Raw genomic sequence first — 22,547 nt, forward strand, 5'->3', positions numbered from 1 at the left:
GTATAAAGACCTAAATGCCCCTATTATTATTATTATTATTATTATTATTATAACTAAACCCATAAACCTTATTATTATTATTATTATTATTATTATTATTATTAAGCCTACCAAAGTCCAAAGTGATGACCCATTTGCCATTTGTAACCCATCAGCCCAAAGTCCCAAACCCATTGCATTTAACCCTACTCATTGTTGACTACTGCAAAGTGCAAAAGTAGTTGAAGAAATTGGGAGAAGAAAAGCAATCGAAGAAGCCAAGCTAGAGAGGAGAAGGAAATGGGAGGATCGAAGAGCTCAAAGAAGAAGGCAACCTTGACTCAGGTTGGTTATTTTTTTCATCCATGTTTGTTTTATCCTCTCTTTAATTTGCGAAATAGATGAGAAGCGGAGGCAGCGGCGCAGGAAGTGAACTCGCGGCGGCGCAGGAAGTGAACTTGCGGCGGCAGAGGATGAGGCAGCGAGCGGAGGTCCATCAGCGAGAAGAATCAAAAGAAAGGGGTGAGGAAGAAGAAAACAACAAGGGTAAAATGGTCTTGACAAAGGAACTTTTCTTCCCAACAGAACCGGAAAACAAAATCCTAGGGTGTAGTTCGGATTTTATTTTCCTCAAAAATGAGGAATTGAAGTTCCAACGGAAAACAAATTCCGGTGAACCAAACAAGGGAAAGAGCAATTTCGGAACCCACTTCCCGTGGAAGTACACTTCCTGCCTACTTCCTGCGAACCAAACATGGCCTAAAAGTTTATGTGAAGGAGATCAAAAGTTTAAGTGAGGAAGTGGAATAAGGGAGTATAAGTATCTTTTTTCTTATAAATTATTATTACTTTTATTATCATTATTATCGTGTAATAGCATGATACTCTTTATATTTATTATTTCTTATAATTCTAAACCTAATTAAGTAATCGAATCAATATTTGAAGAAATTCCTTTTCAGCTGCCCTATTTGGTTCGCGAAAAAAATATTTGAGGGGATATGGAATTGAAGCTCTATGGAAAAGAAATTACCAGAAAGATTGTTTCTTTTGTTTGGGTTATGAAAAATAAATTACGAGGAATATTGATTTAGGTTGCGGTTGGAATGGTAAAGAATAATACTTTTTTTGAATACTACTAACTTTCTCAACCTACGCACAAAGAGTCGAGTCAACAGTTGCCTCAGTGCTCAAACCCACTCCCTTCCATGTGATAGTTTAAACGGGTGCCACTATACCACAAGATCTTTGGCAAGTAAAAAATAATATAATGACCAAAAAAAAAAAGAGTAAGAGTTAATAACCAACATGATCCATTGACTATAGTTAATTTACTAATTTGATCATCGACTATCATTCTTACATAATTAAGTCATCAATTTTGTAATTTTTAACCAATTTAATTTTCCATTAATTTATCTGTTTGTTGACCGTTGGTATACCATGTTGGTAGCGTATGTAATCTTCATCACGATGGGCCGTTTAGTCGCAAGCGTCGGCGTGAGGGTACGCTCTCATGATTGTTCAAGTATACATCGCTGAGGTTTCACCGATGTCTTCCCATGACTTCTTCACCTCAAGTTTTCATTAATGACAATATGTTCAAGCTGCTAAATTTGTCGTTTTCTCTGACCATTTCAATTTGTTCGCACATTGACATATCAGTACCGAGGAGAGGAGTGAAGAAGAAAAGAAGCAAGGAAATTATCTTTTTGCCCTTGATTTTTAACAACTTACGGATGAAATTTTAACGAAGGACTCAATTGAGTAAGATTTTCATAGTTGGTGACTTAATTGAGTAAAAATGTTAGTTGAGGATTAAATTGGTAATTTTGTTTCAATTAAAAGTAATAGAGGCAAAATTGGCCAATAGTTTCATTTTTCAAAAAATATTTTTATTTTCATTGTTTGGATGTATTCTATAAAACTGTCTATGTGTGTTTGGTTTATTTTTTAAAAAACAAGTAGAATTGTATAATTATATATTTTTATTATTTTATTTAAAATATTAAAATATTTAATAATAATATTTTTAATAATAATATTAAAAAAATAATTTAAAGGAAAAAAAACCGCCCCCGGTTTTCGCGGGAAACAAGAGCAGGGCTTGGTTTCCCGCAGAAACAATGTTATGGTTTCCACCGGAAATCAAAGTCGGTGATGGTTGCTTAATATTTTTCGTTGGCGAAAAATAACTTTCGAATTTTTGGAGTGGATGTCATTTTCCACAATTTTGGGTTGACTTCCCCAATCAACGAAAATCATTTTATGTTGATTGGAAACCTGAAAAACCTGCAAAACAAAGCTTTCATGGAAAACAAAATACCATCCTTCCCCACAAAAACCTTTTTTTCTCCAAACTAAGAACAACATTTATAAGAAAATGTTTTCCACAAATCAAACGGAGGAAAATTTCATTTTCTTCAAATTGAAGGAAATTTATTTCTATCTAATCAAACTAGATCAATATTCCTAGCAATTTTTTTAAAAAAATTTTAAATTGTATTCATATTTCAATTATTTTCTGCGAATCATACTGGTCGTTAATAACACTTGTTCAATAAAGTAAACATTATGTTTTTTTACATAAACAGAACCAAAGGAACGAGAAGGTGACCATTATTATTAATGCCATTAATCTCTTACTAAACAGGGTAACAGGAAGGAAGTTCATTCAGACCCAACGACGCATTCGCGCGCCTTTTTAGGCAAAAGGACAAAAATGTATCGATATCCCGCACAAAGGGATTCAGAAAATTTACGCTAAACTCCCGAAGTTATCAGTGTTCCTCTTTAGCGAGACCGCTACCCTAAGGTTTCGCTCTTCACCGGATTCTTCGTCGTCTGCGTCGCTCTCTACGTATACATTCCGGCGTCTGAGAGTGATCGGTGCATGGGGCAAAGGTACGCGTGCTTTTTACCGCCTAACTGGTGATAATCTCAACTTTGAGTTGAAATTCTTAGATTCTATGAGATTGTTTTTGGATGAGTTTGAGACTCAATCGGCTGATGATTTTTCTTCTGTGAAGTTCCGAAGTACAGTTAATTTGCATGTGGCGACTATTGAGTTTTGTTTTTATTTTTGAAGGATCATGGGAAAGGATGCATCCGAACCGGAGGCTATGGCGTCCAAGGAGGTATTACTGAAAGTGCTGCTGGATGAACTGGTGGACCCTCACTTGCCAGTGCGTATTCCTAGCGGAACTCCACCTATCGATAAGCAGCGCAGCGTTGCCAAACAGGTATCACTTACTTGCCAACGCTTGATTTTCGTTTTTATTATAGGATGCGTGATATATCAAGTTCCTTCACTTTTCTGATGTTGAATTATTGCAATGTTTCTTTAAGTTGGTTTTACTAGCTGTAGGTGGACTGGTTACTGACAGGAATTGAATTGTTGTTTTCCTGTCAGTTCTTAAGATAGTTTCTAACTTTTTGAGTTAATGAAGAATCAAATGTATCAGTATTTTTGCATTGTGAAAGTGCCACTTGTCATCTTTTAGTGTAGAAAAATGCCAAACCCTACTAAAATCACCCCCTCATATTCATTCCTTAACTTGGCAATATCACAATATGACATTATCTATGAGGCTTGAAAAAAGGAAATTTCGTTATTTTAATTGGCTACTGGTGAATTGGTCTAGCCCAGTTAATGTAATAATCAAATTCAAAAAAGAATCCAATATACTGACACATTAGGGAGTGGCTTTAGTATGAGAGTATAGTATGAGTATTTAGTGTATGAAATGTATGAGGCTTACTCCTTACGTGCGCGAAATGCTACCAACTTCTTGATGTCTCAATTGGAATGTTATAATCCTCTTTTTATTTTGTGAAGTTCACAAATTGCATGGTTTGATTATTAATGCTTAAGAAATGTTGAAATGTTCAAATTGTCTGCAACAGGATCTTGTTATCTACTGTAATTTCAACAAGTTCAAGAAGAATTCTTTTTATTTCTCCCCCATTCAGTTGTCTCTTTAATCTGGATGGTTATTAATGAATTCTGTGGTGGTAGTTTTTATTATCTGTGATGTTCAATGAGGCTTTTCACATGTATTCCATGCATGCTATTGTTATGGATCTGGAATAATAAAAAAATTTCTTGTCTGATATTTCTATTACTTCATTTACTTGATTTCTTTTTATTTCTCCTTTCTGGACTCAGCTGCACTGTATTGTGTTGCTTTACAACTACTATCACCGCAAACAATATCCTCAAGTGGAATATTTGGATTTCAAGTCATTTTGCGAGTTGGTTGTAACTTTAAAGCCAGTTTTAGCATGGCATATGAATTGCAAGTCTCAATCGGATTCTGTGGAATTGAATGACTCTGAGAATCAGTTTTCTATAACAGAAAAAGCAATCCAAGATGCATGCAACTTATCTTCCATGCTAGATGCATCCAAAGCTAATCCCATCATGGAAGGATGGGAAATTTCAAAAGTTTCGGTTCTATTACTGGACTCCAAGAAGGAGAATTGCTTTCTGAGGTTTGGTTCTGTTAATGATGGGGTATGGTCTGTTCTTGAAAAAGACCTTGAGGACTCCACCAGTGATTCAAAACTGGAAGAGAGAAAACACATGAATAAAAGAAGGCGAATTGGTATGAAATCGTTACAAAGTGAACCAAAAACTAATGACTCTAGCTTGCAGCGGCTTGCATTTTTGGCAGTTCAGGATGCAACAGGTAGCTTAGTTAATATTAATTTTCCTGCTATTGGCTACACAATAGAGTATGTAATATTATTTACAAAATATTCCTAGTAGAAACTAGAAAATAAGGCCCTGTATGAATTTTCTTCACCTGCTTCTTGATTTGGGTAAATCCCTTTCCACCTGGCAGCCCAAGAAAATTTTCTTTATCAAACGAGGTGGTGGGGGGAACCCCCCTATTGATGAATAAAAACAGAGCATGCCAGGTGACTGGCCTTGCAATAAGGCCACTTAATTTCCCCCTTGAGTAGCATAAATTTCAGTTCTTATATTGTAAGCATGCATATATATATATATATATATATATTTGTAAATTTCTAATTATGAAAAGATTTTCTTCTGATTTGAGGACTTCCAAATGGTGTAAGAAAACTTTGCTTAATGTGATGCAGGTATTAAACGATCCGAACTTGTGGTTTTGGAGAAGCATGTTGTATATTCTTTAAGTAAAGCAAAGACAACTGCCTGCTTTTACATAATTCAATGCAGTCAATCGACAAGTCAAGATTTTCAAATTCCTATTAAAGATGTTATTAAGAGGTTAGTATGGCTAAGGACTAGACAAACTGTTTTTGCTCACAGCCACACAATGTTCTAACCTTTGACTAGACTAGTGATTACCCTGGAGTTAAGTGCCTTCTACTCCCGTAAATTATTAATGACATTGTCATGCTGAAATCAATTTACTTTGTATACTAGAGTCTAACTGGCTCTTAAATGATTTTTGCATCTGTATAAATCTGGTTATATACCATTAAGTTTGAACACATAAAATACATATAACAAGGAAATGTAAGGCCCATTATGTAATACAGCATTACACAAAAAGTCAAAAACCAGGCTGCAAACACATAATGCAGTGCCAGGAAAACATTTATGGGCATAGACTAGTACATTTGAATGCGGATACAGACTTATAGAGTTCTATTCATCCATACTTTAACTATATCACCTGTGTATATAGTTCTTCTGTCTTGTGGCAAGGGCACATTGATTACAAGAACTTGAACATGTACTGGAAATTTTAACTTGACTGCACATCTACTAAAATTGTTATAAACTGCCATTTGAGAAGTGAGAACCAGATTGGTCATGGGATTTGATTTTATTTATTACTTTGAAGGTAACCTAAATGATTGAAAAATTTGTAAGAGCTGTCCTGTCATCTATATAGGTTTATTTTGGCTGTGAGGAACTAATGAACTGTAACTCTACACTTGATTAGTTTGCAGGGTCCACTGGTAGAGAATAGTTCTGGTTGTTGGTTTACTACTCCAGTTGTTGAGTATTTTCATCTGCTTCCTTATGCCACTATCTTATCAGATTGGATTTTGAGGTACCGTTGCTAATTATTTTAAATTTAAAGTTTTATTAGGTCTCATGGCATAAAGTAATGATTGATTATTTGCTCCCATTCCCTGCTATATCAGTATTAACTAAAGTGCCTATCTGGACTGCAGGGATACAAGTCCAAGTAGCTTGCATAGTTCAATTTCGAGAAGCCCTAAGGATGCAGAAACCACTTCAGTATTTGAACTTTCAGGGAATGAAATTGCATCTTCGAAGATGGGAGATACAAGCATTAAGACCTTGGGTTGCTTGGAAAACCATTGCGACAATATAGTTAGTGAAATAAATGAGAACTCTGACAGGAGTACCAATTCTGCAAAATCTAGTGGCAACGAGGTAGGAAATGAAATTGCATCTCTGAGGATGGGAGATACAAGCATGAAGACATTTTTTTGGGTTTCTGAAATAAATGAGAACTCTGACAGGAGTACCAATTCTGCAAAATCTAGTGGCAAAGAGGTAGGGAATGAAATTGCATCTTTGGACATGGGAGATACAAGCATCAAGATGTTGGATTGCTTGGATAATCACTGCAACAATATGGTTAGTGAAACAAATGAGAACTCTGACAGGAGTGCCAATGCTGCAAAATCTTGTGGCAAAGAGGTAGGTGCTAGTGCTAGCTCTCAGAGGATAGGCAAAGAGAAGACAGTGGACGAAAGGGAGAGCTTTAACAATAACCATTGCATCTCTAATTTTATTAGTAAAGATACAAGCAGTCTCAATCAGGAGGTTCAGGAAGCTTTCAAATATAAAAGTATTGATGGTGACTGTGAATCAATCAGCGAATGTGCAGAGTTTAGGGTTGAAGAGGCAGAAGCTATCAAAGACATAGTGAAGGAAGTTGCTAATTTTAACAATTCCAACAAAAGCTCCGATGGAACATCTTTTACTGGAAATGAGTTAGATAATGCCAGCATGGAATCTCAAGAGCTTGAAAAAATATATCATGGTCAAACTAAAGATACAGCTGATTTTGGAGCCAATGAAGTAAGTGCTGGCAATGGCTCTGGATGGCCAAAAAAGAGACACATTGGTACATCTAAAATGAAAGCTTTGACTTTTTATTGGTTAGTCATAAGGTGTCGTCTTGAAGAGGAGAAATAGTGAAGACTATCAGCAAGGTTGCAGATTTTTTAGGCAAAGAGGCAAGTGCTGTCAATACATTCTGGAGTACAGGTTAATAGAATGGTGTTGATGGCATAGAGAAGTTTTGAAGCTGTCAAGTCAGTCATTTAAGGGTGTTAGAATCAATGACAGTGATCAAAACTATTAAAGGAGAAAAACCATGGTGAAGTTGCATCTTACTGGGAGAACCAATTTTTTTCTCCCTTAAGGTTTTGATCAATGCCACTCGACTATAATCCCCTGCATCTATTGGAAATTTCTATGCAATCAACTCTTCTTTTTCTTTGTACTCTGGAAGGTATTGACAGCAGTGGCCTCATTGCTACAATCTGCAACTATGCTGATTATGTGTACATTATTGTTCCCCTTAAACACTAAAACACCACTGGATTCTGTACTAAAAATATTTCTGACATCACAGCTTTCATTTATGCTTCAGTCAACCTACTTGAAATGCTTTATAAACATCTATGGTTTTTTACTCTTTTAATCACTTTGAATGTTTAAATTATTTACAGGCAGAGCTAGCTTGCAAAGTAATCTTTTCAGCTTCTGAGGGAAAATCATCAACCCAGACTGTACCAGGACGTCTTTACAAGAATGAAGAGATACTGGTACTGTAGAAAGTGTAGATTGTCTTAACTTTAATAGACCAGGACTTGCATGTGGGCACTAGCTAGTTTGCTACTTTTTGTTAACTTTACAACCCTAAACCACTTCAATACTCTTATCTTTCTTATCTTTAAATTGCAGTTAACATTACCTTTTGATTTTTTTTTAATTAAAAAAAGACAGATTATATTGAAGTGGACTTTAGGAAATTGAATAACATCTGTTATGGTAAATCCCCAAGATAAGAAATAGAACATTCAACTAATTAATGCAAACAACAGGGAAATGGAAGAAAATGTTTAGAGGTTTACAAATTTAGTTTATTTTTAAAAATTATATGTATTGAAGTTCTAGTAGGGGTGACAATGGGTTGAGGGTGACTACATCCACCACCCTTGGCCCACGGTTGGTGGAATTTTCCAAAACCCGCCCCACCCTACCATATGCGGGTTCCTACCACTTTATCTTATTAAATAATTTTTAAAAAATCAATAATATTTAAATATTTACGCATAGTATTAAAAAAAAAAACCCACCAGTGCAGGTTAAGTTAGGGAGAATACCTGAATGTTGGATTAGAATTGTCATCCCTGGTGTATTGGAGTATGTTGGATTAGTTGAATGAGAGTATGTGTATTAACTATTAAGGTCTATATCCATGGTGGATATGGTATGGGGTCTAAGAACACAATCCTAGGTGGATTGGAGGTTGGGGTGGGTTATGTGTTTGAAAATGTGGGTTAGGTATAGGTGTAGGACACCTTAACCCATTGTGATACACACCACTCTTAGGAAGAAGACCATCACTATTGAAGGAAAGCAAATGGAAATGAAAAGAAATAATCAAGCTGCAAGATTTGCGTTTGGGATGGGCATTAATTCAAGGATAGAATAATTAAATCAGTTTATAACCTTTGACTATAAATCTGGCATCCTTCCTTTGGGAGAGATATCCAAAAAATTAGTTAGAATAATCAGCATGCTACTAAGGGGTAAGACTTGGATCTTGTTGGACAATACGGGGTACCATTTTGGTATTCCTTGGTCTATTTTGTGTTATTTTGCACTTCAAATTTTCCAGTTTCAAATTCCTTGCCTCATAACTCCATCAATTGGTTTAACTTGCCATTTGATATGAGAATGACATGACTGGAGGCATGAGTTGATGCCCTGGAGATCCAATTTGACCATACCCTCTCCACCCTTGCATATTGTGGATCCCATCCCAATGCCAACCAAAACTATTGGAATACCCACTTTTTAATGTGGCATGTTTTGTATGTTTTTTTTTCCCCAAATCTCAACTTATTAAAAATTGCCGCATTAAGGAGTGGCAAAAAATTGAGTGGTTAGGGGCATCTAGCATTGTCCAAAATAAAATTAATAAGTTGTCTGTTCAAGTTTTTCTCTCGTTAGGCGTGTTTTTTAATGCTATCTCAATTCTTAGGCTAATCTATAGTTTTTGTTATTTTTTCAAATATACAAATATTCATTTATGTTGTTCTTGTTGCTAGTGTACTAAGCATCGCCATATACAAGACAAGAAAGCATCCTGTGACAAAAGTATCCAAGGAATCTTAGATGGTATGATTTCTATCTATGGCTTCCATTAGCTGCCTTTGGTTTGAGATTCTTTTCACTCTTTGCATGCCTTTACACACTTCTTCAAGTTCCGTAATTCTTCCACATCATTCCTGGATAGAATAATATCATCGACATAGACTATCAATACAACAATTTCCCTGTATGAGATTTCTTAACAAATAGAGTATGATCAGCGTGACCCTGTATGTAACCAAGCTTCAAAATCACCTTTGTGAATCTGTCAAACCAAGCTTGAGGGGATTGTTTAAGGCCATACAAGGACTTCTTGAGTTTGCAAACTTGTTCTTTGCCAAACCTCCTTTGAAACCACGTGGGATTTCTGTGTAGACATCCTCCTCAAGGTTACCATTTGGAAAAACATTTTTTTTTTTATAAAAATTTTATGTTCAACTATTGCAATTACCAATCTTGGTTGACAGCTAGTACTGTCAAAGGGGGCCGGCCCGCCCCACCGCGGGCCCAATTTTTGGCGGGCTGTTGCGGACCAGCCCGTTAGGCCCTAGCCCGCCCCAGGCGGGTTGGCGGGCCCTCTACGATCAAATTTGCTATAGTGTTGTGGATGCACGTGAACAGATGTTGTGCAACCAAATACCTTGAGTGGTAAATCAAATGAGATTGTTGTATGTGAGGATAATTTTGCAGAAGAAGTTGACGTGGGTTTTTAAAATTAAGGATTCTAGATGCCATACAATTAATCAATAGGTGGCTATGAGAACGACTTCCCCCAGAAATAATTAGGAACATTACAGGAAAACATAAGGCATCAGGTAATCCCCAAGAGATGTCTATTCTTGTGTTTAGGCACCCCATTTTATTGGGGGGTGTCAATAAAAGAGCTTGTATGGATAATCCCATGATTCTGTAGATAGGTATTGAGACTACTAGTGTCATATACCTATCAAGCCAACTTAAAAGCCAACAGGTATCTGAGCAACAACAGCCAACTTAAAACAAATGGTGATTACAACAGCATATATACAAACTACTCTAATAAAGGAAATAACTAATTAGCTTAATTCTTTCCTCAACCGATATAGGAGAAACTGAAAATAACCACCAATCTCTCCTTTATTCCTAAGATATTTTCCTAAAATAAATTCCCTACTTTGACTTCCTACTATTCAACAAGATGTAATGCCGGTGGCTAGTAGTGTCAAAGCAGGCCGGCCCCACCGCGGGCCTAATTTTTTGAGGGCCACCCCCCTAGGCCCACGGGATAGAGATCATGTGACCCTGGCCCGCCCTACGCAGGTTTGCGGGCCCCGTGGGCCGGTCCGCAAGTTTTTTTTTTTTTTTTTTTTTAATAAGTTAAATACTATTTTGAATTAATATCATTACAAATGTAAATTCCGGGTAATTGTATCATGTTGCTACCTAAAAATTAAAACACATTAATTAATCATTGTAACGTAGTATACTGACAAATTTAATTGGTTTTTGGATAACAATATAACATACAAATTTAAACTATAATAATAATAATAATAATAATAATATTATTATTATTATTATTATTATTATTATTATTATTATAATGTTTAAATTCTTGACGGTGTAGTACTGCACAATCAAGAATTAAAACATGTTAAATTGTTAATAAAAATAATGTGTACGTGCATATGTTTTTTTTTATTTAATTTTTTTTTTTTAAAAAATGTGCTAGCCTGCGGCACGCGTGGGCTGCAAGTCATAGCGGGCTTGGCCAGTTAGGCCCGCATTTTCGTGGGCCAACTTTCCTTCAACCCTAACCCTCCCTATCACGGGGCGGGTGACCCGGGCGGCCCGCGGGCTTCAACCCACTTTGACACCCCTACCGGTGACCTTATAAGCACCTAGTAATTCTTGTGGATAGTGCACTGAATTGGCCATAAGTCTATCTGGATTAATATTCTTATTCCTACATTTTCTTCTTCTCTTTGTAGGCAGGAAAGATAATGAGGGGCTAGAAGGAAAAGTAATCAAACAATTATGTGATGAAATATGCTTTCAGCGAACTCATACCCAAGAAGTACAGAAGTTGGGAAGTGTTGCCCTCTCCTTGCGACCTGCAAGTCAGGCAAGTTGTTGCATGAGGTGTAAATATATTTTATCTCGTGTTTTGCACATTATGGAGACTATCAGATTGGAAGTGTCCTGCAGCTTGCCATGGGAGTAGGGTTTTCATGAGACAGCCTTGCTCCACTTTATATAAAGAGACAGGATTATATAATTAGTCAATCCTTGATTACATGCTCCATAAAATAAGCAGGGAACATCAATTACTGTTTACATGGTTAATTACATAACCACTCAATCCCTTATTATATGCTTCCTTCTGTTCGTTGAATTCTGTCATTTGAATGATTTGATTCATTTCCTTTTCTGCCTGATTCCCTTTCTTCATAAGTAAACTAGCCAGGGCTTCAGGTCTGTATCACATTTGTTTCAAAAAAACATACCAAAACAGGATTATCATATTTTTGAAATGCAATGTCATGTTGCATTCTCAAAGCACAAATTCATGTTCTATTCTGACAATGGCTGATTCTGTGAATCACTTGTTTGTAATCTCACTCTCAAAGTGTCACTTTAACTCTCTGTCTATTCAGTTGTGAATTTGTGACTGAAGAAGGGCTAATGGAACTATAATGTGTCGTATTGAAACATTATTAGAATTTGAAATCCCCCTATTTCTTCAGTTTTAAAACATTACTGCATTTTGTTGAAAAGGTTTTTAAATGTATACTTAGGAAAGTGCCTTTGAAGAAAATAGACCCTGTCATGGCAGCTTTTCTCAATTTGCTTGTGTTCTTTCTGTCTAGCCCTATTTCCAATTCAAATTTATTTATTTTTCTATTTCGCATGCTTTCTTTCAAACTGTATTTGCTACTCCTAATGTTTATTTAAGCCTATTTCCAATTTCCAATTTCAAATATTCCAAAAAAGAAAAAATCCATTTCCTTGTCACTGTACTTCTTTCATTTTCTGATGGTCTGTTGGTGCTCAGGCATCTTGGCCTGCGATCATCCCATGTAAATGTTTGAGAAGGTTTATTGTGTTGATAGCTCAATGACAATATGACATCATTTTTACTATAGCATCAACAGTTTATTCCTCTTGTTTACACTTAAACATGCATTCAAAGATACCAGTTCTAGATCTGATGTGAGCACATTGTTTTTTGTTACCCGTGTTTACTCTGTCACATAATAAAAAACTAAGGCATATTTTCTTTTGGCAGGACTTAGATGTTATATGTCGTGCAAATAACTGGATGCTTCCAACATATATTATTTCCGGAACACATGGTAGGACATTTTTTTATATGATTGAGCTTATCATAGGCAACTTGAATTTCCTGGTTATGCTGCTGGTGTAGTGATTTATGCTCAGCAATATTATAAGCATTTACTGTCATCCTCTCAATATTTGATGTGGTGTCTTGAGTTCACTCATTGAAAAGTTTCATCTGTAACCAACATTTGAACAGTTGTAAGAACTTGTGAAATGTGCCTACTCTTAATCTTATGTTTTGTTTTTAAATAAATGCAATAGTTTCTTTGACCCTGGATATTCTTTAGGTTAAATGCTAAATAATAGTGTTAGAGATAGTCAAGGGGGGTTGGGGGTTTTCACTTCACTCTTCTCCCTTTTATTCATACATATATGACTGTATGATGTACAGAACACTAGTGTCAATATTGTAAAAAGATTAGCCTTTCTGAGATTTTCAAATACTGCAAGTACTTGTGTGGTGAATGTGAGCTTTTTGTAATAACCCTGACCTGTTGTTTCATTGCTCTTCAGTTTATTATGTCAAGATTTATGCATATTTCTATGACTCCATCTCTCTCTGGTGTGTTCTCGTGTGCCATACTTCTTTCTTTCTTTCTCATTCTCACTCAGCCACTGCCGTTTTCAATCACGTATTCTCATGCATGTGTTTTTTAGTTTTGAGGCACCGTGGCACACACTTGGACTGAGTTCAACAACGATTCCTTTGATAGTGATAGTTTTGACTTAACTCAGCAACACCGTAAAACAATATTCGGATTTGCATTTTTGTACTGCTTGATTGATCTAATGCATTCACTTTAACATTTGTAGGTGGTTTTCGGATTAAAGTTTTCATGCAAGATGGGAGTTTTAAGTGCTCTTGTGAAGGTGATAAGCATTCAGATTCGTCAGAAGCAAAGGAGTCAGCTGCAGCTAAGATGGTTTCCAGGTTGCGGACAATGGCAGACCAGATCCTTCGGAGCTTGAGCTAACGAGGATCACATATGTGGCAATATAGATGCCGGATTCTTTTTTGAGCCAACCATGATTTATGGTATATCCTCGCTGGCTATTTTGATTATATAATATACAATAACGAAGATGTTTGGTTACTTGTTACTTGTTAGAGATGTGCACTTACTGACGTTTTATTCATTACAAACTCGAACAGTCATTTTGTTCTCATTTCAATTTCGGGAGGTGCTAAAATATACTTCTGCTTGTCAGCTATTATACAATGTTGCCCTCATTAATATAATAATATCTCACATGTTCAACACATAAATTTCAAGTGACATTTTACCAGAAAAAAAAAATGGTCAGTAGACCATAATGTGGAACAACAAATCTATATTCGTCAATTCGTGTACTGAAAAACAATAATAGAGGATTTTAGGTGGAAATGCTATCGAAGTTGAGAGACTACAGGTAAAAAAAAAGTCTTACTCTTTTTCCCAAGTATTCATTTGTTTTATCAGGATCAGAGTCAAAGTATCAAACTATTTAAGAAAATACAATTAAATTAAATCATTCAAGTAAAAAAAAAAAAAGAAACTCTAATTACCATCTATACTTGAAAGGAAAAATAGAATTGAATTGTCATCACCTGATCATGAAAAAATGTAATTAAAAAGTCTAGCTTATATTGATAAGTTGAATTACTACGATTTACTCCTTTATAATTTTATTAAATCGGGGTGCAGTGATGTAATTGTTGGCTTGGATTGGGCTCCTTGTATGCATGGAGAAGATATATCCTTTAGGACTTGATTTCAGTAGTAAAGTAACTATTTAATTATTGTCACGAACATTGCAGGTTTGAATTTAGCTCTTTATACACATAGATGTACAATTTATTGATATGTCTCGAAATTAGATTGACTCAATTAATTTCCTTATGAGTTTGGTAATAAGATTCATGGAGTTCATAATGTAGCCCGTTAAGTGGAATAACCTTGATTATTAAAAAAATAAAGAAAGACACGTGTAAGTGCATATATTTTAGCCCACCCTCGCCCCCACCCCAGTGACCCCACCCCAACCCTCTTCACCTTTCTGTGATCTTCAGTATTCACACTTTCCACTCAGTTCTGGGACTTCTGGCTCTTACTGTGCACAATCTCCCATACCATACCAAACTCATTCCCCTTCCCAATTTTTCACCTTTCCATTAATGCCTAAATTAATCCATTTTATCGTAATACAAAAATATTCAATAAAATAATACGGAGTAAAATACGTTAGTCAATATTACCTGAGATAGGTAACGTATCACTGTTTTATGGGGATTTCTCTTTAACAATTTTGCAGTATTCTTACCAGTTTTGAGTAAGTGTTGCTTTGATATTTCGGTTCAGATTGAGAGAGAGCGGGGAAGATATTGGTAGGTAATTCGGAAAAGGATGACTGAACAAGTATGTTCTATGGAGGATGCTGTTCTGGCCTTGTTGGATCACTTTGTGCAGCCATTCTTGTCCCGCTACCAGACTAGACAAGCTCCTACCCCTTCCCAGCATCAGACCATTGCCAAACAGGTAATATTTGAGTTTTGTCTTTTTCTTTCATGGGGTTTTATAATGCCTTTAATTTTATTTCTTGACTTGTGGTTTTTTAATGCTTTGTACTCTAGTAATGGGTGTGAATCAATTAGATTGGATTGTCTGTTAGTTGGTCAAACTGAGAAAAGAAAATGTGTGTTGGATTTATGCACTTTGTTAAGTCTAACACGAATGAGATGTTGATACAATCCCACATCGGCTCCACAAGAGATTGTGGAGTGGTACTTAAGTTGGGCCAAACCTCCGCTCATGAGCTAGCTTTTGTGGTGGAGTTAGGGTCTTGGCTTGAGTGTCCTATCATTTGGTGCTCTTGTTGAGAGGATGGAGTGTGGTGGTGGTGGGAAAGGGCTACCTGGATAGGGTCTTGGCTTGTGAGTGCTGTATCATTTGGTCCTCTTGTTGAGAGGATGGAGTGTGGTGGGAAAGGGCTACCTAGATAGGGTCTTGGCTTGAGTGCTGTATCATTTGGTCCTCTTGTTGAGAGGATGGAGTGTGGTGGGAAAGGGCTACCTGGATAGGGTCTTGGCTTGAGTGCTGTATCATTTGGTCCTCTTGTTTGAGAGGATGGAGTGTGGTGGGAAAGGGCTACCTGGATAGGGTCTTGGCTTGAGTGCTGTATCATTTGGTGCTCTCGCTGATAAGCAGAAGAGTCCGGAGTGTGAGCCGTTTAGAGTAAGCCCCTTCTCAAGGGGTGGGCAATGATACGATCCCACATTGGCTCCACGAGATTGTGGAGTGGTACTTAAGTTGGGGCCAAAGCTCCGCCATATCAGATGTTCTATGTACTCTTAGCAGGATATAATGTGAAAATTTTAACAGACCACCGTGAGTAGCTTGCATATAAGCACATGCTAATTGTGGCGTCCACTACCAAGAAATAGATAGGCTTATGGACTGTGGACCTGGGAGGGAGAATTTATAATTGAAGATGTGTTGAGTTCCCTAGTCAAGGGAGAGCTGCATTATTTGAGCCTAGATTATCTAGGATTCTAGTGAACTAGTTTCCCTATTTGGAATTGAGTTCCTCTTAGCCAAACTCCATTATAAATCTCAAACTTAATCTACATATATTACTATATTGTACTGTGTATGGAATAATATAAACAAGGTGTTATGAATGCTCATTCATGGAATTCTTCATTTGTATTGTCATTCTGTTGATGTGCCAAAAAGAATTTGATATTACTGCTGTTATATGACAGATGCATGCTGTGGTATTGCTTTATAATGCTGTTATATGACAGATGCATGCTGTGGTATTGCTTTATAACTACTATCATAGGAAGCTGCATGCTGTGGTATTGCTTTATAACTACTATCATAGGAAGCAACATCACGAACTGGAGTTTCTTGATTTCATATCGTTTAGTAAGCTGGCTGTTGTATTGAAACCAACGTTGGTGGCTTACATGAATCTCATGCGTCAAGCAGATTATTCTAAGATGGATGGTTTTGAGAATGAACTTTCACAAACAGAAAAGGCAATAGTCAATGCTTGCAGTGTGTCTTCAGCTCTGGATGCATCAAAAACTGTTCCAATTGTAGATGGTTGGCCGGTGTCTAAGGTTGCCATCTTTTTAGTGAATTTGAGGAAGGAAAATTGCATGCTAATAGATAGTTCCATTACCCATGGGGTTTGGTCTGTGATTGAGAAAGATGTGGAGGTCTCCAGTGCTAATGCAGATAATCCTCTAGAATCAAAATGCAAAAGCAAACAGAAAGGAGCTGCAGAAACATTTTTGGAAGATCAGGAAATTAATTCTAATGATGCTAGGCTTCTGGATTTGGCTCTTTTAGCTGTTAAAGATGCAACAGGTATATTGGGCATAAATACATGTCTTAGTTTTATGAGATCTTAATTCCTTGAAACTTACATATGAGTCATTAGTGATTGATATCTTTACACATTTGTTAGCTTTCCTGTCTTCCTCTTACCTTTTTGTTTATTTTTCCTTTCTTGGGTGGCTAGTGGTTGGGAGAATACAAACATAATGATATCTGACATACTTGGGAAAAACTCTCTTTTAATTTGGTCATCAAGGTTTAAGAAAATATGCTTAGCAATAAAATATTTGTTGATGCAATGTCATATAAAATATTAAAATTACGGGAAAAGGGTCAAATAGGCCCTTAAAATTTACACCAAAAGTCAATTAGGCACCTAAACTTTGAAAAGGTGCAATTAAACACTCAAACATGTTATTTTTGGTCTAATAAGTCAAATTTACCGGTAACCAACAGGTTACCAGTCAAAAATTGCCCGAAAACATCACCAATTCACCATCGACCAAAAGGTCGGGGAATGGTCGCCTTCTCATGGAGATGGCAACCGGTGACGACTCGGTCGTCGCCGGACTGATACAAATGACCTGTAATAACAGGTCATTTACCTGTTTTTGGGCTTTATTGCCTCAATTTAATATGTTTGAGGGTTTAATTGCACTTTTCCAAAGTTTAGGTGCCTAATTGACCTTTGGTGTAAAGTTTAGGGGCTTATTTGACCCTTTCCCCTAAAACTACTGTAAATCTGACAATCTGTAATATGTATATGTATATTGTTAAAAGAATCTTGACATCTATTATTTTTAATACTCCGTAGATTACAGTAATTGTGAGGCATCTAATCTTAACACTTTTAGTGGAGGAGTGCTCCTTATCAATGTGATTTTTGTTGAAACAGGCATCAATAAAAGTGATCTTGTGGTTTTAGAGAGCCACGTTATATATTCTTTAAATAAACCAAAGGCAGCTGCTCGCCTATATGTAATGCAATGCACTCAATCTATCAATGATGACATTCAGGTTCCTATTAAAGATCTCATTGAAAGGTTGGTTCATAGTCCTATCCTTTTGATATTCTTGAACACTGTTTGAATATAATGGGGAAGCATCTTAGGATAAATATATTTGAAAATAACTAAATGTTAGGAAATTGATTATGATTCTCTAGAATAAAATTTCTTTTAACCACCTGCAAAAAGATTAATAACTGCAATTTTTTAGATGCTTGAAAGTTTTTTTCTTTGGTGAAATGAGATTAGGAACTGGGACCTGTCAGTCCTTAGACCATAGGATGAAGTTGCACGAGGAGGATGCAGCAATGGGTATATTTTGTTAGTATAAGACCATAGTGTGATTAAGTCTTATACTAACAAAGTATAATAAGGATGAGTTGTAAAATCCTATGTTTGATTGAATCTTCTTTTGAGTAGCTTGCAAGGTCCCATTGTCAAGAGGAGCTCTTATGGATGGATGGTGACCCCACATGCCATGTATTTCCACATGTTCCCTTACTTGGAGGCTTTGTTATATTGGATTTCCAGGTAGAAATTGTCTCTATCTTTAATTGTTGTACTTATATATAGTGTCTGTGCTCCATTCCTAGACACCGGTGTTTTCCATTGAGGATTTTGTTAGAATCTAAGATTGGGCCAAGGTCAATCAACTGGGCTATAATGCACTAATACTCCTATTATTTTCTGTCTTTGCTTAGAAGTGTTTTCAATTTGCAAAACATTTTCCACACTGGAAAAAGGAATACAATTTCCTTTAAACTAATTTTGCCACATCTAAAGGAGTGCAAAGTATTTTTGTTTTTTAGTTGTCAGCACAGTTTCCTTATTTGGTGATTCAATAAACTCTGGTTACAGGGAAGGGTCATCACATGACTCAAATGCAGTTTCCCCCCAGGGTGAAAACGAAGGCCAAAATCAAAATCCTGTCAAGGTTTATCATCGACTGAAGAATATGTTGCCTTTACAAGAGGGTCATAGATGGATCTCACCAAGCATTTTTTTGACTAAGGTAGTTCTAGAGCTTTGCTTGACTACACCTTTTGTCTTTAGTTTGCCATTTTTTTTTCATGTGTGTGATACTTGACAGGAAGAAACAGGTGAATCTGTTCTGAAGTCTTGTGATGCTGGAAGCAATAATGACACGGTTGGCACTACTAGTAGCATGAATGGATGCAGTTTTTCTATGGCTAATCCTTTATCGCAAACTAAACATCGTGAGAGGCCACAAACTTCCTCAACTTCAGAATCCCAATCTGCCTTGAGGATTCTTTACTTGAAAAGACTTGAGCTGGTACTGGCTTCCTGATTGAATTCTTCCTTCTCCCTGCTTCCTACTTCCTTTTTCTCTATGCATATTAGTTAAACCTTTAATGAACTTGCTGTTGGACATGCTAAATTAAATTCATTTTAATATATTTATTTTCAGTGCGAGCAACAACAGATTGTGGAAGCTGAAATCATGAAGTGTAACAGGGCTATTGAGACTGTATTACATGGTCTGCTCTTTACTCATATCTTGTTTCATCTACCTCAGTGGCCATTGCACATAGGCCACTTAGTTGAAAATAAAGTTATACTCATGCAACTTTTTAAGTTATGATTTTCTCAAGAAACTAGATAATTTAAGGACCAGCTAATCCATAATTGGTCGATTCAATACGCATGCTAGGTAATGATACCTATCAAGTTTTGGCTTAGTTGGAAATTGCAATTATTATCCATTTTCTCTTTTGCATTCTCCATTTGAAGTATGACATTCTGACATCTTTTTTACACTCATCATGCACCTCTGTATTGACCGCCATGGCAGTGATCATTCAGATAGTAGTGTCATATAGATGGTGATCTTTTATGTGGACAGAAAATAATTATTAGCAACTAATGAACGGATTCATATTGCTTATACATTGCCTCTACTTATTATGTTTATAAAGGTGGTAAAAGTGATTTGTCAAGCATTGGACATATGATAGAAGATCCTTCTGATGCCTATCTGGAAATCGAAGAAATTCAAGAGAGCACTAGTCTCACTGTGGAACCCCAATGCAAGGTATAGCATCTAAACTTGATACTTTTCTTCTTTTTTTTTTTGGTGGGCTGATACTTTTCTTCTATCTTTCACTGTTCTCTATCTATTTCTCCTTTTAGTTTTGCTAGCTGATATGCCTGAAGTGATATATACACCAAGCAAATAACTACTTCTTGCATATACACTTCACCATATACACCAAGCAAATAACTACTTCTTGCATATACGCTTCACCATATACGCCATGCAATAATATGCCAAGCAATTGCAGTTTATTACATTTGAAAAACGAAGAGAAAGGGGATGTGGACCTGACCCTAAAAAAAAAAGGGGAACATCCCCACAACTAAAACCAACGGAAAATAATACGGAGTACTTCACAATGTCACCACTTCATAATAACTTATCACTTGAGTATTATTTTTGGTGTGATTGACCATTTTCTTGAACTCTTTTGTATGTATGCAGAAACTGGATGAGTTGTGTCGCGAGAAGAAATGGCCATTGCCAACGTATCGAGTGTTTCCATATGCTGGTATGTATGTATGTATGACATTGAGTATTGCAATCCCTTCATATCATAGCAGGATGCAGTAATGAATTTGTGATTTTGTGCAGATGGGTTTGTTGCGAATGTGATTGTGAAAGGTGGGAAGTATGCATGTCAAGGCAGCATGAGCCCTAGTCCTCCTGAAGCCAGAGAGATGGCTGCTGCATTTATGATTGCCAAATTAGGTAATATGGCTACATCAGATATGTAACAGTTTATGGTAGCAGAGGGAGATATATGTGAATGTTTTCATGCACCAACATTGGCAAATTATACCAAGGACTAAGGTTTGCCTTACAGACCTTGGTCCAAAAATTTCAGATTTGGTGTTTGTCGTTAACACATTGTATACCTGCGGTTAACAGTATCATGTACAAAAATAGTTAACTATAAGTACAAAATGTGTGTGTTAACTGGATGCATAGAATTTTTGTATCGAGTTTACAATACAATATGAACTCTGATTCCTAGTATAACAATTGACTAATATTATTTATTAAAATGGAATTTCATTTACTAACTAAAAAATTGAGAGTTTTCATTGTATAAAGTTGTAGAAATAATTGATAAACGGCCCATTGCCCATATCTAGCCCTAACTCCAGAACTCCAATTTCTCACCGCCAGCCACGGCGATACCGGCGCGCTTCACGGCTTGGAAAAGCGGCGACACCATCTTACGGTAGTGAGCCGGCCTGGCCAGTTCTTCCTGGTGATCAATCTCAACGTTGCAGATGCCGGCTTCCTTAAGGCGGTGTCCGAGCTTCTCGCCCACTCTGGACGCGATCTTGGAGTCCCACATGTTGTGGGACCTGGGGAACCTGTTCAACTTGGCTCTGTACTCAGCTGTAAATTCTTGCTCAGACGATGAAGCCATCGCGATAATGGACGCCGTCTGCGGGTGAGTCACCTGGGCTGTGATTTTGCGGCAGGAGAGAACTAGCCGGAGGAGGTGGCGCTGGTGGTTCACGGTGGACATCTTCATCACTCTGGGCAAATATGTCTTAAGATCTCATCCTCCGCTTATTTTTATTACCCTGTAGGCTGCAACCATTGAGGGTGTGGTGTCCCTTGATGACCATTTGAAAATGAAAATCATGTTTTAACCCTCAACAAGTTATGTTTAATTTTATTTACCTAATATTGTCAATTCTCTATTTCTCTATACATTATTAAAAATATCTCAAAGACACCATTCAAAATACACCATGTCCCTATTTAGTAATATTTTTTTTTTGAAAACCCAACTGTAACGTAGATTAAATTAATCCAGAAATAGAGTCGGGAGGGATTGAATCCCAATACATCGAATGAAACTGCGAGAAAGCTAACGCAGCAAGTGCGTGTGCTGCCCGATTGGCAGACCTAGGAATCAAATTAACTAAACAAGAATTAAACGAAGACATAATAGCCCTAGAGTCATCAATAGAAAAGCTAACATAAGATAAAAGGGTAGGGTCTGATGTAGTTAACAATTCCTTGAGTGTTGAGCAGTCGGTGTAGATATGTACCGAAGACAGATTGCGATCTTTTAGCCAAGATAGGACTTCCTTGCATGCCAAAGATTCTGCCATAAGAGGTGAGAAGCAGGTTGATAAGGCTCCATTGAATGCTGCGTGGAAGTTTCCATTTTGATCCAAGAGCACCGCTCCGACCGTCGCACGCAGTGAATGCGCCTGATAGCCTGCATCGAAGAAGCAGTGAAACAGCGCACTGGCTGCTCGTGCTGTTGTCGATGTCGGCTGCTGCTGGCAGGGCTGTGCAGAGTAGACCTGTCTCCAAGCCGAGGCTGCTGTAATGGCCGATCTCCATACTCCTTGCGGACGAGGCAACGCACCCTCCCACACCGCCATGTTTCGAGCACGCCAAGTGTGATATAACACTGCTAAAGCAACAATAATTTCCTCTTCAGTTAGGGCGGTTAGAAGTTGAGTAAACCACATGCCAAAGTCATGGTTTGTCATAGCTGG

General features: G+C 37.0%; 3 protein-coding genes across 6 annotated transcripts; 2 read left to right on the forward strand and 1 right to left on the reverse strand.

The window, feature by feature from the left end:
- The first annotated feature begins 2,699 nt into the window (after positions 1-2,699).
- Positions 2,700-13,876, forward strand: LOC115999150. Of its 3 annotated transcripts, XM_031238940.1 has the most exons (11): positions 2,700-2,883; positions 3,068-3,221; positions 4,148-4,670; positions 5,089-5,236; positions 5,922-6,032; positions 6,157-7,036; positions 7,693-7,788; positions 9,301-9,370; positions 11,314-11,447; positions 12,612-12,678; positions 13,478-13,876. In XM_031238940.1, the coding sequence occupies exons 1-11, from the start codon at positions 2,873-2,875 to the stop codon at positions 13,636-13,638; spliced, it is 2,355 nt and encodes a 784-aa protein (XP_031094800.1). In that variant the 5' UTR covers positions 2,700-2,872; the 3' UTR covers positions 13,639-13,876. The 3 variants fall into 3 exon arrangements, 2 of the variants coding, with proteins under 2 accessions (XP_031094800.1, XP_031094808.1); XM_031238948.1 differs by lacking the exon at positions 2,700-2,883 and having other exon boundaries at positions 3,142-3,221; positions 4,338-4,670; XR_004093992.1 differs by lacking the exons at positions 12,612-12,678; positions 13,478-13,876 and having other exon boundaries at positions 6,157-7,082; positions 11,314-11,386.
- LOC115999167 lies at positions 13,567-21,002 on the forward strand. Of its 2 annotated transcripts, none has more exons than XM_031238971.1 (11): positions 13,567-13,700; positions 15,004-15,180; positions 16,491-17,019; positions 17,885-18,032; positions 18,417-18,527; positions 18,855-19,008; positions 19,087-19,290; positions 19,426-19,495; positions 19,934-20,049; positions 20,497-20,563; positions 20,647-21,002. In XM_031238971.1, exons 2-11 carry the CDS (start codon positions 15,049-15,051, stop codon positions 20,787-20,789), a joined length of 1,674 nt encoding a protein of 557 aa, XP_031094831.1. In that variant the 5' UTR covers positions 13,567-13,700; positions 15,004-15,048; the 3' UTR covers positions 20,790-21,002. The 2 variants fall into 2 exon arrangements, with proteins under 2 accessions (XP_031094831.1, XP_031094823.1); XM_031238963.1 differs by lacking the exon at positions 13,567-13,700 and adding an exon at positions 14,744-14,909.
- Positions 20,984-21,670, reverse strand: LOC115999181. The gene has a single exon (XM_031238982.1). It carries the CDS (start codon positions 21,560-21,562, stop codon positions 21,173-21,175), a length of 390 nt encoding a protein of 129 aa, XP_031094842.1. The 5' UTR covers positions 21,563-21,670; the 3' UTR covers positions 20,984-21,172.
- Positions 21,671-22,547: the final 877 nt, after the last annotated feature.

This window comes from Ipomoea triloba, chromosome 1, assembly GCF_003576645.1.
Source record: "Ipomoea triloba cultivar NCNSP0323 chromosome 1, ASM357664v1".
NCBI lineage: Eukaryota > Viridiplantae > Streptophyta > Magnoliopsida > Solanales > Convolvulaceae > Ipomoea > Ipomoea triloba.

Coding starts and splice junctions, on each gene's coding strand:
- LOC115999150 (XM_031238940.1), top strand. Junction 3,222..4,147: donor AGCGCAGCGTTGCCAAACAG/GTATCACTTACT, acceptor TTCTGGACTCAG/CTGCACTGTATTGTGTTGCT. Junction 7,037..7,692: donor CTGATTTTGGAGCCAATGAA/GTAAGTGCTGGC, acceptor AATTATTTACAG/GCAGAGCTAGCTTGCAAAGT.
- LOC115999167 (XM_031238971.1), top strand. CDS start 15,049: ATGACTGAACAAGTATGTTCTATGGAGGATGCTGTTCTGGCCTTGTTG. Junction 19,009..19,086: donor CAAGCATTTTTTTGACTAAG/GTAGTTCTAGAG, acceptor GATACTTGACAG/GAAGAAACAGGTGAATCTGT. Junction 19,496..19,933: donor TATTGAGACTGTATTACATG/GTCTGCTCTTTA, acceptor ATGTTTATAAAG/GTGGTAAAAGTGATTTGTCA.
- LOC115999181 (XM_031238982.1), bottom strand. CDS start 21,562: ATGAAGATGTCCACCGTGAACCACCAGCGCCACCTCCTCCGGCTAGTT.